The following is a 12,906-nucleotide window of genomic DNA, read 5'->3' as shown; positions in this document are numbered from 1 at the left end:
AGCTCCAAACTCCAAACTCCCTCCGCCAGGATGCCTTGGCGGCGTCGGAAGCAGGATATAAAGCGGCGGGATGTCCGCCGCAGAGAGCATTGGTCCCATCCCCGCACACTCTTGCTATTGTTCTAGTTGCCCTCCATGTCCTTCGCCAAGCCCACTTCTCTCAAGCTCACGTACTTTGATGTCCCTGGCCGCGCCGAGCCCATCCGCTTGTCGCTGTTTATCGCCGGCATCGAGTTCGAGGATGAGCGCTTGACCCGCGAGCAGTTCGCTGCCGTCAAGCCGACTCTGCCCTTTGGCCAGGTCCCCGTCCTGACGATCAACGGCGAGCATGTTGTTGCCCAATCCAAGGCCATCCTGCGCTACGTCGGGATCCTCGGCGACCAGTACCCCAGCACCAACGATCTGCATACCACCCTGCTGATCGACCAGGTCGTCGAAGAGGTCGACGATCTTTGGCTGAAGCTTCTCCCCAGCTTCCTCGAGGCCGACGAGGCAAAGCGGTGCGAGATGCGCAAGAAGGTGGCCGCCGAGGTCTACCCTCCTATGCTGGCTGGCCTCGACCGGGTTCTGGCCCAGCACGGCGGCAAGTACGCTGTCGGCGACAAGCTGACGATCGCCGACGTCTATCTGTTCTACCTCTTCAAGATGTCAATCGAACCTAACGCCGCCATCGAGCACATCCCAAGCGATCTGATCACACCCTACGCCCACATCACCAGGGTCTACAACACTGCCAAGGCCCATCCGCGTGTTGTCGAGTGGGAGGCCAAGAACGCTGCTCGTAAGCAGTAGTGTACTGGGTAGTACTCTGATGTCCCCGAGCCAGATCCTCTAAATATATCTGACTATTGCCCAGCAATGGCTTTCCATGACTCGGTTATCTCCGCTGCCGCTGCATTTGGTCGTCGGTGGCAAGTTGGTCTCGAGCACTCCCTCTTGCCGATCTCGGTCGTAGGTGTTGGCATCGTGCTTCAATGCTGCGATGTGCTAACTAGATCCACCGGGCATGAGAAGCCGTTGCTCATTTTGGATCAAGGGGGATGGGTCACTTCCGCCCGAGGCGGCAGCAAGCGCAACCGTTTTGGGGCCTCGACCTGGATGTCGCTGATTTCACACAGGTATCCATCCGATCCGGATCTGCTTGCGCTGGATCTGCTTGCGCTGGATCTGCTTGCGCTGGATCTGCGCAAGGCGGATCGACCCTCACCGGATATGAGCAGTGCGGATCTGCTCGCATCCCATCGGCCCGTTGGGGAGGCGATCGGCCCCGAGGCAGATCCCCCGAGAAGTCCGCTCGATCCCTCCGTTCGCACTCGCCGCTCCAACCGCCCTCTGCCTCCCCCCGCATGATGCCACGTCGATCACAGCTGCATTCCCACGGTTCCCGACGGACATGTTCTCCGCCCAGCGACGCATTTCAAATCGGCCAGCACCGGCGATGGGTCTCGGGGCTGATCTGCGGCCCACCAGATGTGCGCTGGCTCGGTAGAGCGTATCGGGCATGCTCCCGCCTGCTCGGCAAACACACCGATTGGGCCGGTGGCTGCTTGGCAAACACTCGCCAGCGACCCCACAGCATCGCATCACTCCCCACAACACCACCGCCCCCACAACCGCAGGCCACGGCGGCGCCATCGATAGGCGACCACAAGAAACAGCTTGCCGCACCCCGGATTCGGGTCGCTGGCATTTCTAATCCGCTTGTTGCACGACCCCGCCGTTTGATCTCCGACCTGAGGACGCGACGGGAGCCAAGTACGCCAACGAAGCTCTTGGAATGGAATGGACTTGACCAAGCCCCGCTGCACGGCGGGCTGTCTGCTGCCAGCCCGGCAAGCCAAGACAAGCTGGGCAAGCCTGTCTGACATATCGATGCCCGCAACATGACGGAGCCAAGCGCTGCAAAGTTGTTGACCGGAGAGCAGCGGCGGGGGTGCTTCGGCGGCGTGGGAAGTTCTGGGATATAAAAGCCGGGCCGCCTTTCCCTGTCTCTTTCTCCTCATCAACCGGAACACATCTGCCTCTCAGACAGCCCTCCTCAAAACCCTCTGTTCATCCAGATCTCTCTCTACTCTCAACTCTTCCAGCTTCCGCCATGACTGTCACCAAGCCCAACTCCCTCAAGGTCTCCTACTTTGACTTCACCGGCCGCGCCGAGGCCGTCCGTCTTTCGTTCTATGTCGCCGGCATCGAGTTCGAGGATGAGCGCTTGACCCGCGAGCAGTTCGCTGCCATCAAGCCGACTCTTCCCTTTGGCCAGGTCCCCGTCCTGACCGTCGACGGCAAGCACGTCTTTGCCCAATCCAAGGCTATCCTCCACTACGCCGGCGCCCTCGGCGGCCAGTACCCCGGCACCAGCGATCTCTTCACCTCGCTCCTCATCGACCAGGTCGTCGAGGAGATCGAGGACATCTGGATCAAGCTCGGCCCCAGCCTCTTCGAGAAGGACACCTCCAAGAAGATCGAGATGCGCCAGAAGATCGCCACCGAGGTCTACCCCCCCATGCTCGCCGCTCTCGACAAGGTCCTCGCCAAGCACGGCGGCAAGTATGCCGTTGGCGACAAGCTCACCATTGCCGATCTCTCGATCTACTGCAACTTCAACATGCTTATCGGCCAAAAGCCCTTCGTCGAGCATATCCCCAACGATCTGCTTGCTCCCTATCACCACATCACCAAGGTCTTCAACTCGGTCAAGAACCACCCCCGTGTGGTTGAGTGGGAGTCCAAGTGTGCTGCTCGCCAGAAGTGAGCGGCCAGGGACCCTCAAGCCTGCCCGCACCAGCGTCCATGACAGTTCTTGTTGTTTCTGAGTAGTCGTTTCTGACCCCCCAGGACTCCTTTCATACTCGTTTTGCGTCAGTGTGTGGGGCATGCTTGCAGACAGATCCGTCGCCCTCTTTCGGGTTCCGAATCTGCATCTGCTTTCCCTCATCATTCTGTTCTTATTCTTGCCGGGCACCGTTTGTCAAGGTTGTTGCCTGAATGTCAGTCTGCTGTTGAGACACACGAGCAATCACCCTCCTTTCACTTCACCCCACCTCGCCTCACCGCCCTTCGCCTCACCTTACTTCACCATCCGCCGCCTCGCTCCGTCTGTTCTCAACGCAATTCTAAATTTTTTGGTTGGGATATCCGTAATATAACCCCGTGAACAAAACAAGCGTACTTGATGCCGGCGATCTGGAAGCGACACCGATCCCGATCCCGGCACTGATCCGATCCCGACACTGATCCGATCCAGCAGATACAGCAGGGTCTGTCTATGGTTGTGTATTTTGTTTGAGCTCACGCCTAATGCGATGGAGGGGCGGGGATGACAATCTGCAAACGAGCGACCGACTCGAAAGGCGGGTATGGTCTTTCATCATTGCGAGAGGTGCACCGATCGCGCCTCTATCGATCATCAAGAGCAGCACCAGCCCAGGGCCCACCGAGCCTCACTGGCTCGACTCGTCGCTGTTCAAAAGAGCAATGAAATCGTCTCCGAGCCACTGTGGAGTAGCGTCGCCAAGATTGCGGCAATGGGTGGATTGCGCGCCGATCGATATCCAGGAATGTATAGCGAGGCAGGCAGACGGAGTGTCGCATGGTGTCAGTATCCAGACATTGCACGTGTCGCTATCCCATCCTCACCCATGCGACACACCGGGCTCTCTTCCACCGATCCGAGTTGATTTGCGGCCCAGCACCCTCCAACACAATCCGATACACCCTGCACGGCGGCGTGGTGACTCACATTGCGACCCTTCATCTCAACCAGACGGGAGACGGCTCGCCGGAACGCAAATACTTCTTCAGCCCCGGCCATGTTTTCAGAGATCTGGGATCCAGCCGTCAGTTTAGCGATTCAGTTGCGTCGGTGATGCGATCAAGTAAAAGGGCGGGCAGCATCCCCCGCCCACCAGAAACGATGGCGTTCATCCTCAGTTGCTGATCGCTAGATCCGCTCTCGGTCACGATCGGCGCAACTCAGCCTCGCTCGGAAGCTCGGCCCAATACTTGCCTTGATTTCCTCAACCGAGATCTCCGTGTCGTCGTCTGTCAGCTCGAGCGCAAACAACCCAGTGATTGATTTGGCCGAGGACATGGCCAACCGAACCTTGTTATCGTAGAGTGTGTCCAGCAGCGTGATGAAGCGGCGGGCCTCGTTGCGGTGCTGCAGGGTCATCGCAGGGACATCCGTCAGCACCAGTGTGTCGATGTGCTTGACGAGCTCGAGGTAGTCGCTCGCGCTGTGTGCCTGTGGATCCAAGGGTCAAGGGAAACCGATGAAGGTATCAGCTGTGGAACACTGCGTTCATTCATTCTCTGGGCCCATATGATACTGGAGCAAGAGATACACGATCGATCGACAGACAAGCAGCTGATGCACGAGCAGCGACACACCTTGCCGCAAATGTCGTCGAAGCTGATCTTGCCGGCGCGACCACAAGCCTCGGGAATCACAAAGGATCGACCGAGAAAGTCGATTTTCTTGGGAGCCACTGGATCGACGAGTTGACGACCAAATCGGCCACATCAACCGCATTCGGTGTCGGTGTTGCGATGGCAGCGATCGCAATGTGCGGTGGGGATATTTGTGACCAGAGGACGAAAAAGTTTAGCGGCCGGCCACTATGCAAGCCCAATAACATACTCCCCTGGACACCACTCCAACACAAGTGCTTAACCCAAGTGTGCCACTTCTCACCAGGTTGCCCCTTGGTAATCTTCCTCCACAGGCTCTCGATCGAGGATTGCGAGTCGGTGTTCAGTGGTGAGAAGTAGACGCTGAACGTGTCTTGCTCTGAATTTTGTTTCGGACGCGAGCAAGTCGCAAACATGTGGTGGGATAGGAGTGAGGCAATTGCAGCATGCATCGCATCAGCACAGCGAGCCATGCGGCGTCATGTTGCCCCTGAAGCAGCCAATACTTACTCTGCTTACGGTAGTCAACACCCGAATCGAGACAGTGCACCACACACCGCTCTTTCAACAGTGCGATGGTCGGCAGGAAGCTGCCGCGCTGGATGCCGTTCAGATACAGATCTGCCAGATGCGGTAGTGGCAGCGCGGTTGTGAGGCGGGCGAGCAAGTTCCAGCAATCGTTGCACTGTGCCAGATTTCGCCAACTAAGCCAGCGCAGTGCCTGGGCCAACGGCGACACACAGGCTGCAGAAACGTTACCATCCGGCGGTCGGTTTGAAGTTGTCACAATCACAACACCACGATCGAGAAGGTGTTGGAAGAGTCGTCTGCGAATGGAACAGCTGCTTGTCAGCATGGCCACCGACACCACCGGGGTTGTCTTGCTCAATCTCAGTGTCCGTTCCAGAGTCCGTTCCAGGGTCCAGAACACACAACCCACCTCAGCAACATGGCGTCGACGATATTGGTAACTTGGAGTTCGTCAAAGCACAGGAGCCATGCCTGGTTCGTTAGGTCCGTCGAGATGATGGGAATCGGGTCGGATGTGTATCCGTCGCGGACTCGAAGCTGGTGGATGCGACTGTGGATGTCCTTCATGAACGAGTTGAAGTGCACTCGGCGCTTGCGCTCCTTGGAGATGGAGTTGTAGAACAGGTCTGGAAGCAGGACAGACGGGTTCAGTGGCTCGACTGCTGCAACTTGGCTCCAAGAGCTTGCCGAGGAGACTGCACCTGGTCAAGCCAGCCACCAAGAACGAATCCCGACTTACCCATGACCGTCGTCTTTCCGGTGCCTAAGAGCAGCAGAGAGAACAGAATGTCAGGGCTGGTGCATTGGGGGGGGGAATGCCTTTCGTGATTACTGGGCATTTGACCGGCACCACTTCGCGAACAGTATCCCCGGGTCGTCAGATACAGCACCCAAGGTTCGAGGATTGTGCGAGCCGATCGACGTATGTGACTTCATTGTCGACCAGCAACGGATGCTCCGCGACAGGACATTGCTTGTAACATACCGACGTCGCCCCAAAGATAGAGGCCCCTTGGTGCCTCCCACCGTTGAGTCGATGGTGCCGATGCAAACATTGATGTCATCTGGGTATGTGGGGATGCTTAGTCGCACTCAACGTATGTTGCCTCGACAGTTTGAGCAGGTCGAGGAATTGCTGCATCGCATGTCCGAGCCAGAGAACCGCATCCGAATCCCGCTGGTGGCATGGTGATGAGACTGGAATTCGGCAAGACGATCTCGGCCCGAGTCGTGTCGGCGGCTGCTCTGACTTGCCTGGCTGAAGAATCCGGGGCGAAGGTGCCCATGCCGACCATGCAGTTCGACAACCGGAGGGGGCTGGTAGCTGTCCAGCCGTTCAAACAGAGCCTGCAGGATCTCGAGGGTCTCGTGCTGGTATGGATCGTCCTTGAAGCGGCCGCTCGAGACGAGCGATTCATAGAGATGCTTTGGCCCTCGATCGGTGGTCGGGAGCGGCGATGCAGGGGCAGCTGCATGGGGATGGACTGGGTTATGTCGATGAGGTGAGACGGCGACGGCAGCCGTCGAGGCAAACTGCCGGTGCCGATGGCAGCGTAGAAAGCCGAGAGCGAGGGCTTGGCCGCCCCGGATGGGCTGGCGTATGAGTGTCCGGGATGCTGGTGCGAGAAGCATTGTGCTTGCCAGGACGCAGGATCGATCAAGATATGGCAGCGAAGCGACAGATGCTGCGGCTTGAGGGGCAGACTCGCAGCGAGACAACAGCCGGCCGCACAACGGCGAGATCGACGGCAAATCAAAGACAACAAGCTGCGGAAGCGGAATCGGCATCGGGTTTTTGGCTGCGACTGGACCAGCGGTGGCTGTCCCGTGTTCGGCTGCTGGGAGGTCCAAACATCCACATCAAGTTCCCGGCGAATGTCCTGCCCATCCGGCGAATGCTCTGCTTGCCCTGCAAACGCCCTGCTCGCCCGGTCTTTGTCGTTCGTCTGTCCTGTGGGCTGCACCGCATCCCGTGCACATCGATCTCATCAGCGTTTCCAAAATGAAATGGGACACCCCGTTTTGAGAGCGACCGGTGGTCTTCACTCGGAGGCTGCCAAAGTGATCTGTTCTATTTCTTATGGCGTAGCTAGACGCATGCTATCGCATGCTACGCCGACAAATGGGTTGTGGGCAGCTGTCCCATTTGCCATGTGTACAGTGTACCACAGATACATGTATTGGAAGACATGAACATGTCCCGCAAGCCAGGAACCGCCAGCGCCATTACTCTGATTCTTCCTCCGCTGCTTCCGGAGTCTCCAGGGCCAAGTCCTGCATCTTCTTGAGCATCTCGGCCTCGGCCAGCTCGCGTTTCCGTCGCTTCTCCCGCTGGCTGTCCTTCTTCTTTCCTCGGCCGACGACCTCGTCCTTTCGTGCTCGCCAGAGCGGCGGAGCGACAGGGAGATTCTGCACCGAGCCGGCATCCAGCCCGTTTTGGATGCGACAGTACCGGTAGTGCTGGTACAGCGCTCGCTGCTCGATGAAACTTTCGCTGCAGAGCGGGCAGGTCATGGTCAGACCAATGGCGGGCTTGAGCGTCTCGAGATGCAACATCATCCCCCAGTCGCGGCGAACAACCGCTTGGCCGCAGGTCGTGCACGGATAGTAGTCGTACTCGTCCTCAGCCTCCTGGGTGAGGTTGTTGGAGGGCACATTGGGCAGCTCCTGCGAGTCAACGGTGGTATGTTTGTTGACCCGGTGCTGCCACAGATCCGAGGCCTTCCGGAACGACTTTGAGCATACGGGGCACGAGTGCTGGTTGGCCTCGACGTCGTTCCAGTCGTTGCCGTAGAGCTTGAGGCTGTGGACCATGTGTTGATGGGTCGAGAGGCCTCGCTCCGAGTTGAAGGGGCGGCCGCAGTCCCGGCAGACCACCTTGCTGGCCGGGGCAGCAGGCGAGGCAATGATCTCATCCGGCAGGAGCGTTGCCGTCACCGGCACCTCAGTTGGGAGCGGGGCGGCCGCGGGAGTGATCGAGTGCGATGGCGCCGTGACCCTGGACGGGCCAAAGCCGAAGCGAAAGACATGGCTCTTCATCTCCGAGTCCATCCGGCGCTGGGTCTTGAGGTTCTTGAAGGTCTGACCGGTGTTGTTTCGCTTGCAGAGGTATCCGGGCCAGTGTCGTTCGTCAAAGGGGTCGAACGAGAACAGACCGAGGTTGGACCGGGCGGCCTGGGCGACCAGATCCCACCGCACCTCCTGGCCCTGAACGAGAGAGACGCAGACCTGGCCCTCGTCAGCCCGATCCTCTCTGTCGGGCAGATCGGATCCGGGCTGCTTCAGCACGCTGGCGACGCTCTCGAAAAAGTGGGCCATCAGGAAGCGATGAAGACGAAAGTCCTCGGTGCCCAGGTGCGGGTGGTTCCAGATGATGCGGTCAAAGCCGCCCTCCTGGAAGTACCGGTACTGCAGCTGGTCGCCCTCGGCAGCCGGGCCAAAGTGCTTGAGGAGTTCCCAGGCATTGATGCCATGCAGCGACTTGACGTTCTCGAACTCGCCCAGGGCCGCAAGGATGCTCTCGGCATCATGGTACTTTGAGACGAGTTGCTCGTGCCCATCAAAGGACGTTGTCGTGATGAAGATCTGCGAGGTCGGGATTGGGCTCGGATACGGCAGCGACAGGTAGGCCAGGGCGTTGCGCTGCAGATCTTCCTCGCCGGTCTTGGGCTGGAAGATCAGGCGGGCGAGCGCCAGGGAGAAGGAGAAGTTTCCGTCTCCGAGGATGAGTGCATGGAACGGCATCTGGAGTGCTTGGCAATGGCAGATCGTATGCGATTGTCGGTGCCGGCTCTGATGGGGGGGTGTTGCAGATGCGGGTGTGAGAGCGAAAGCATCGACATCAGCATCGGCGGCCTCGACGATCGCGGTTGTGGTCCAGAAAAAAAAAAAGATTGCCAAACATAGCAGCCAATCAGCGCCGGCGCAACCAATGCTTTCCTCGCTGGGAACCGGCACCCTGGCGTTCTGGCCGACTTGCTGCTCGATATCGCCCAGCCATGTCCCGGTCGCCGGCGCCCGTCTCGCCCGACGACTCGCTCTGGACCGAGCACGCCATTGCCTCGCTCTGGGCGAATCGCAAGCGGTTCCGAGAGCCAGATCCAAGCGACCCCGAGTCCTCCAAGCGGCTCAAGAGCGTAAGCCGTGCCAAGACGAGCGGGCTCTGCGCTTTCCCAGTGTCGGCTGCCATCCTCCGTGCTCCTCCCCTCGCTGGCTGTGCTCGTCTGCTTGATACATGTCCATACCAACGCTGTGATGTATGATCGTTCGCGCCATGGATCGCTCATGGGCCCTCAGCAAATATGCGACTTTATTGAAAACGAATGGCTTGCGGCGGCATCGTCGTTGCCATCCCCTGCTCGGCAACATCGTGAAAGTCTGGACTCGAGCCCAATGCCTCTTGACAACGCTGCCCGGCAAGAGTTTCGCAACTTTCTGGCTGAGTTTGGCGCCGACATTCAGCAGCACGTCTGGAGCCTCCGTGGTCAGTTGCTGAGAGACTATTGTGCAGCACTGTCTGTTGGCTGCACCAGCACCGACAGCACCGACAGCACCGACAGCACCGACAGCACCGACAGCACCGATCGGCATCATGGATGGTCGATGGTGGCTTCATTTCTCTCTCGCTGATGGCAGGAGTGACTCCCATCCTTTTCAGATCGAATGCCGGCAGAGCGCCAATGTTGCCCCATCTGCACCCTCTCCGAAATCGAGCGACGAGGAGCGGTCATCTATTGCGCAAGCTGCCGGTTCTGGCTGCACACTTCGGTCGACAGCATCACCCTGGCCCAGATGTGTCGACAGATCGAGGCGGCTCGGCAGGACCACAGGTGCGTTCAGCGGTCGACGAAAGATAGAGCCAGCGAATACCAATGCACCCGTATGCCGCCGATGTGCTGATGTGCGTCCGTCATTCCAGTGTTGGATGCTCCTGCAAACTCACCCTCAAGCAGCCGCCGGCGCTGCCTGTGCCTGGCTTTGTCCAGACCGTTCTGATCGAGTGCGAGGAGTGCGGATATTTGGAGGTATTATAGATTTGCAACGATTGCGGAATGAACACGAGCGGATGCAAGGGCATCCATGGTTCCCAGGAAGTGGCAGACAATATTCACCGCCGCGGGCGATATCATCGCGGCAGACGGACGCATCGAAGTAGTCGCGGGGGCGATCCTCGGACAGGCTTGCGCAAACACGGTCCCGCACGATCACATCGATCGCTTGTCCTTCTCCCGGTGCTCGGGGGTATGCGCAGATTCAAAATCCAGATGGACAAAGGCCCGGTCGACATCGCTGAGGCTTTCAAACTTCATTTGCAGGCTCTCGCCAATGTCGTGTGCCTCTCGGAGCTTCATGTCGGCGTTGAGGACAACATCGACCTCAACAAAGAACTTGTCGCCCGAGTGGTAGGCGTAGCAAGTATCGACCTGGTCGATGCGGGGGTCGTGCGTGAGAGCCACGTAGGTGCATTTTTTGAGGAACGGAACTTCGGCCGTCTCGCCGACAATCTTGCAAATGTGCTCTGGTGGAAATGTATCGGGAGGTGACCGCAAAGCAGCGTGCGTGAGCCAAAGGGACTCTGATCGTTTGTCCACCGGACAGTGCCAGGCTGCGGAGGAAGGCAGTGGAGGAAGGCAGTGGAGGAAGGCCGCGGAGGAAGGCAGTGGAGGAAGGCAATACGTCGCCGATAGCTTACCCCAGGCCGTCTGGGTCCATGACCGCAGAATCAGGAGAGCAATGAGAATGCAGCCAACGGGATCGATCCACCACAAATAGTATTTGCCGATCACCGAGGCGGCGATGCCAAAGCCATTGACGATGATGTCGTTGCGGTGGTCGGTTGCCAGAACCCTGGCGCTCTGGTACTGGGAAAGCGCCGAGCAGTACAGAAACAGGCCTGCCTTTGTGGCTGGATGGCGAGAGTTTGTCAGCCGTCTGCAGCCCGATAGGACGTTTGCAGAATGTGATGCATGTCGCCCGTCGCGCATTGCGCTGTAGCCTGCATCGCATTTCACATCATCTGCATTGTAGTGTCGGTCGACGGGTGTGCAAGCGAAGGCAGCCCTCGATGGACAGCGACTCGATCGATTCGATCGACTTACCCAGCGCAACACCAACGCAGGTGAGACCCACGGGGCTGACATCGACATCGGTGGATTGCTGGGAGAGATTGCGGATACTTTCGACCTGGCGGCACGTCAAAGAGAGGGAGCAGCCGTGAGTACGAGTGGATGCATCGGAAGCGGAGCAGCAGCAGCCCAAGCACTACATTCACAGACACCCACACGGTGCTGAGACAACTCACAATCAGCTGGAACGAAACTGTCGCCATCAAGCTGGAAAAGACAATGATGCCGGCCGTCTCGAGCTTGGTCTTGCCGGTCGGATAGCGATGCAGATCCTTCTTGGTGGCAGCATGGGCGGCCAGAAGCAACACGAGGGACGAGGCCAGATCCATGAAGGCATCTGCCATCGTGGCAAACAGCGAAAGCGACTTGGATGCCAATGCGGCGTAGAGTTGCAGGAAGAACAGCAGGACATTGGCGCCCACAGAGCCATAGACGGCTATCTTGAGCTGGTGGAGAGAGCCGCCCGATGCGATGAGCCAGGCGCCGAGTGGCCGAGTAGGCAGGCCGTCAGTCTGGCGGTTGACTGTTGCAGTGCAATCCGTTGTGATGCAGTGCATTGCGGGCTCACCTTCAGCAGACGGGCCTCTTCATCTTCGTCCTTGTAATCGATGGGCTTGAGCAACTCCTCGATCAGCTCGTTCTGCTCTTCGTAGAACTGGGCGACCTTTTTCTTGCCGCTCTTGCGCAGAGCTTTGATTTCCATCGACTCTTTCCGGAAGCGACCGAGCGCCAGCGGATCGACCTGCGGGACTTCCTGGCTTGCCCGGACATGGTCCTCTGGACTGTGCACGTCCAGGGCAATCTCGGGCTGGGTGGCATCGAGATTCGCACTGAGATTCGCATCGACATGCGCACCGACATTCGCATCGACATGCGCATCGAGACTCTCGGCAACTACGGCTTGGGCAGGAGAGGACATGGCTGCGAAATGCCAAGGAAAACGGAGTTTGGTTGGGCGATAGACGGACTGCAGATGCCTGGATCGGAAGCTCGTATGCCCTGGATCGGCAGCCTGAGCCTTGGTCGTCGATGCTGGGTTTCTGGACGGGCTGCCGATGCTGCGAGTCGAGGCGAGGGTCTGTGGCGGGCTCCTGGGCTGATATGGGGCCGTGGACGAGCGAAACCTTGCTGGGAGGTACTCGGCTGGGCGCACAGAAAAAAATGAGCGCTGTCGCACATTGGCCAGTCTCCCGGCCTACACTTTATTCAGAAAAAAACGGGACAATATAGCCGTTTCCATGAACAGGTAGTATGTGATGGCATGCGTCAAGCAAAGCCACAAGAAATAGATCAGATCACTTTGGCAGCCTCCGAGTGAAGACCACCGGTCGCTCTCCGGTCTCCACAATCGACCTGCATACTGTGATCATGTTGCGCGCCGCATTGACGTCGCGATTCCACACCGTCTGGCAGCTGGGATTCTTGCAGCTCCTGACAAAGTGGGAATTCGCAACACTGGGCGCATCGAGTCCTTCCAACCGAACTGGCTCCAGGCACTTGGAGCACACTTGCGAGGTGTTGAACTCGTTCGTCGAGGCCACCTTGACACTTCCATGATGGTGATTGGGACGGCGTCGGTGGTGCTCGAACTGCTCAAAGTACCGAGCAAATCGCTGCCTCCGAGGGCTGGATGCATAGCCCTTGCCCTGTCGCCATGATGCATTGCCAAAGGCGATCACCACATCGGTCCGTATCGGGGCGTGCTTCAGGACGGCCTTGCACATCCTGTCGACGGCCACTTGGCGCCTCTTGTGGCCCGTGAATCGATGGTGACGGGCCTTCTTGCCAAGGTGGAAGTCGAGCTGCACTCGCAGCTCCGGTCGCAGGACATGGGTGAGAT

At 58.6% G+C, this 12,906-nt stretch overlaps 5 protein-coding genes across 5 annotated transcripts; 2 read left to right on the top strand and 3 right to left on the bottom strand.

Annotated features, from left to right (window-relative positions):
- The first annotated feature begins 1 nt into the window (after window position 1).
- Window positions 2-3,158, top strand: BJ171DRAFT_595517 (glutathione S-transferase). The gene is made up of 2 exons (XM_053114610.1): window positions 2-781; window positions 2,088-3,158. The coding sequence occupies exons 1-2, from the start codon at window positions 136-138 to the stop codon at window positions 2,750-2,752; spliced, it is 1,311 nt and encodes a 436-aa protein (XP_052971184.1). The 5' UTR covers window positions 2-135; the 3' UTR covers window positions 2,753-3,158.
- Window positions 3,159-3,253: 95 nt separating this feature from the next.
- On the bottom strand, window positions 3,254-6,875 carry BJ171DRAFT_488546 (AFG1-like ATPase-domain-containing protein). Its single transcript, XM_053109381.1, has 11 exons — window positions 6,196-6,875; window positions 5,927-6,005; window positions 5,681-5,704; window positions 5,351-5,567; window positions 5,170-5,237; window positions 4,921-5,031; window positions 4,694-4,789; window positions 4,390-4,487; window positions 4,007-4,243; window positions 3,740-3,823; window positions 3,254-3,494 (listed from the first exon to the last, which is right to left on the bottom strand). Exons 1-11 carry the CDS (start codon window positions 6,727-6,729, stop codon window positions 3,441-3,443), a joined length of 1,602 nt encoding a protein of 533 aa, XP_052971183.1. The 5' UTR covers window positions 6,730-6,875; the 3' UTR covers window positions 3,254-3,440.
- A 121-nt stretch (window positions 6,876-6,996) lies between these two features.
- On the bottom strand, window positions 6,997-8,765 carry BJ171DRAFT_488544 (uncharacterized protein). Its single transcript, XM_053109380.1, has one exon. It carries the CDS (start codon window positions 8,683-8,685, stop codon window positions 7,168-7,170), a length of 1,518 nt encoding a protein of 505 aa, XP_052971182.1. The 5' UTR covers window positions 8,686-8,765; the 3' UTR covers window positions 6,997-7,167.
- A 127-nt stretch (window positions 8,766-8,892) lies between these two features.
- BJ171DRAFT_175323 (uncharacterized protein) lies at window positions 8,893-10,060 on the top strand. Its single transcript, XM_053106013.1, has 4 exons — window positions 8,893-9,077; window positions 9,238-9,424; window positions 9,599-9,770; window positions 9,860-10,060. The coding sequence occupies exons 1-4, from the start codon at window positions 8,940-8,942 to the stop codon at window positions 9,972-9,974; spliced, it is 612 nt and encodes a 203-aa protein (XP_052971181.1). The 5' UTR covers window positions 8,893-8,939; the 3' UTR covers window positions 9,975-10,060.
- An 85-nt stretch (window positions 10,061-10,145) lies between these two features.
- BJ171DRAFT_557680 (uncharacterized protein) lies at window positions 10,146-11,769 on the bottom strand (the record flags this gene model as incomplete). Its single annotated transcript, XM_053113106.1, has 5 exons — window positions 10,146-10,459; window positions 10,634-10,846; window positions 11,040-11,124; window positions 11,243-11,512; window positions 11,635-11,769. 5 exons carry the CDS (start codon window positions 11,767-11,769, stop codon window positions 10,146-10,148), a joined length of 1,017 nt encoding a protein of 338 aa, XP_052971180.1.
- Window positions 11,770-12,906: the final 1,137 nt, after the last annotated feature.

This window comes from Polychytrium aggregatum (assembly GCF_025602895.1).
Source record: "Polychytrium aggregatum strain JEL109 chromosome Unknown BJ171scaffold_3, whole genome shotgun sequence".
NCBI lineage: Eukaryota > Fungi > Chytridiomycota > Chytridiomycetes > Polychytriales > Polychytrium > Polychytrium aggregatum.
The sequence above is the reverse complement of the archived record's forward strand: the minus strand, read 5'-3'. Positions and strand labels throughout refer to the sequence as shown.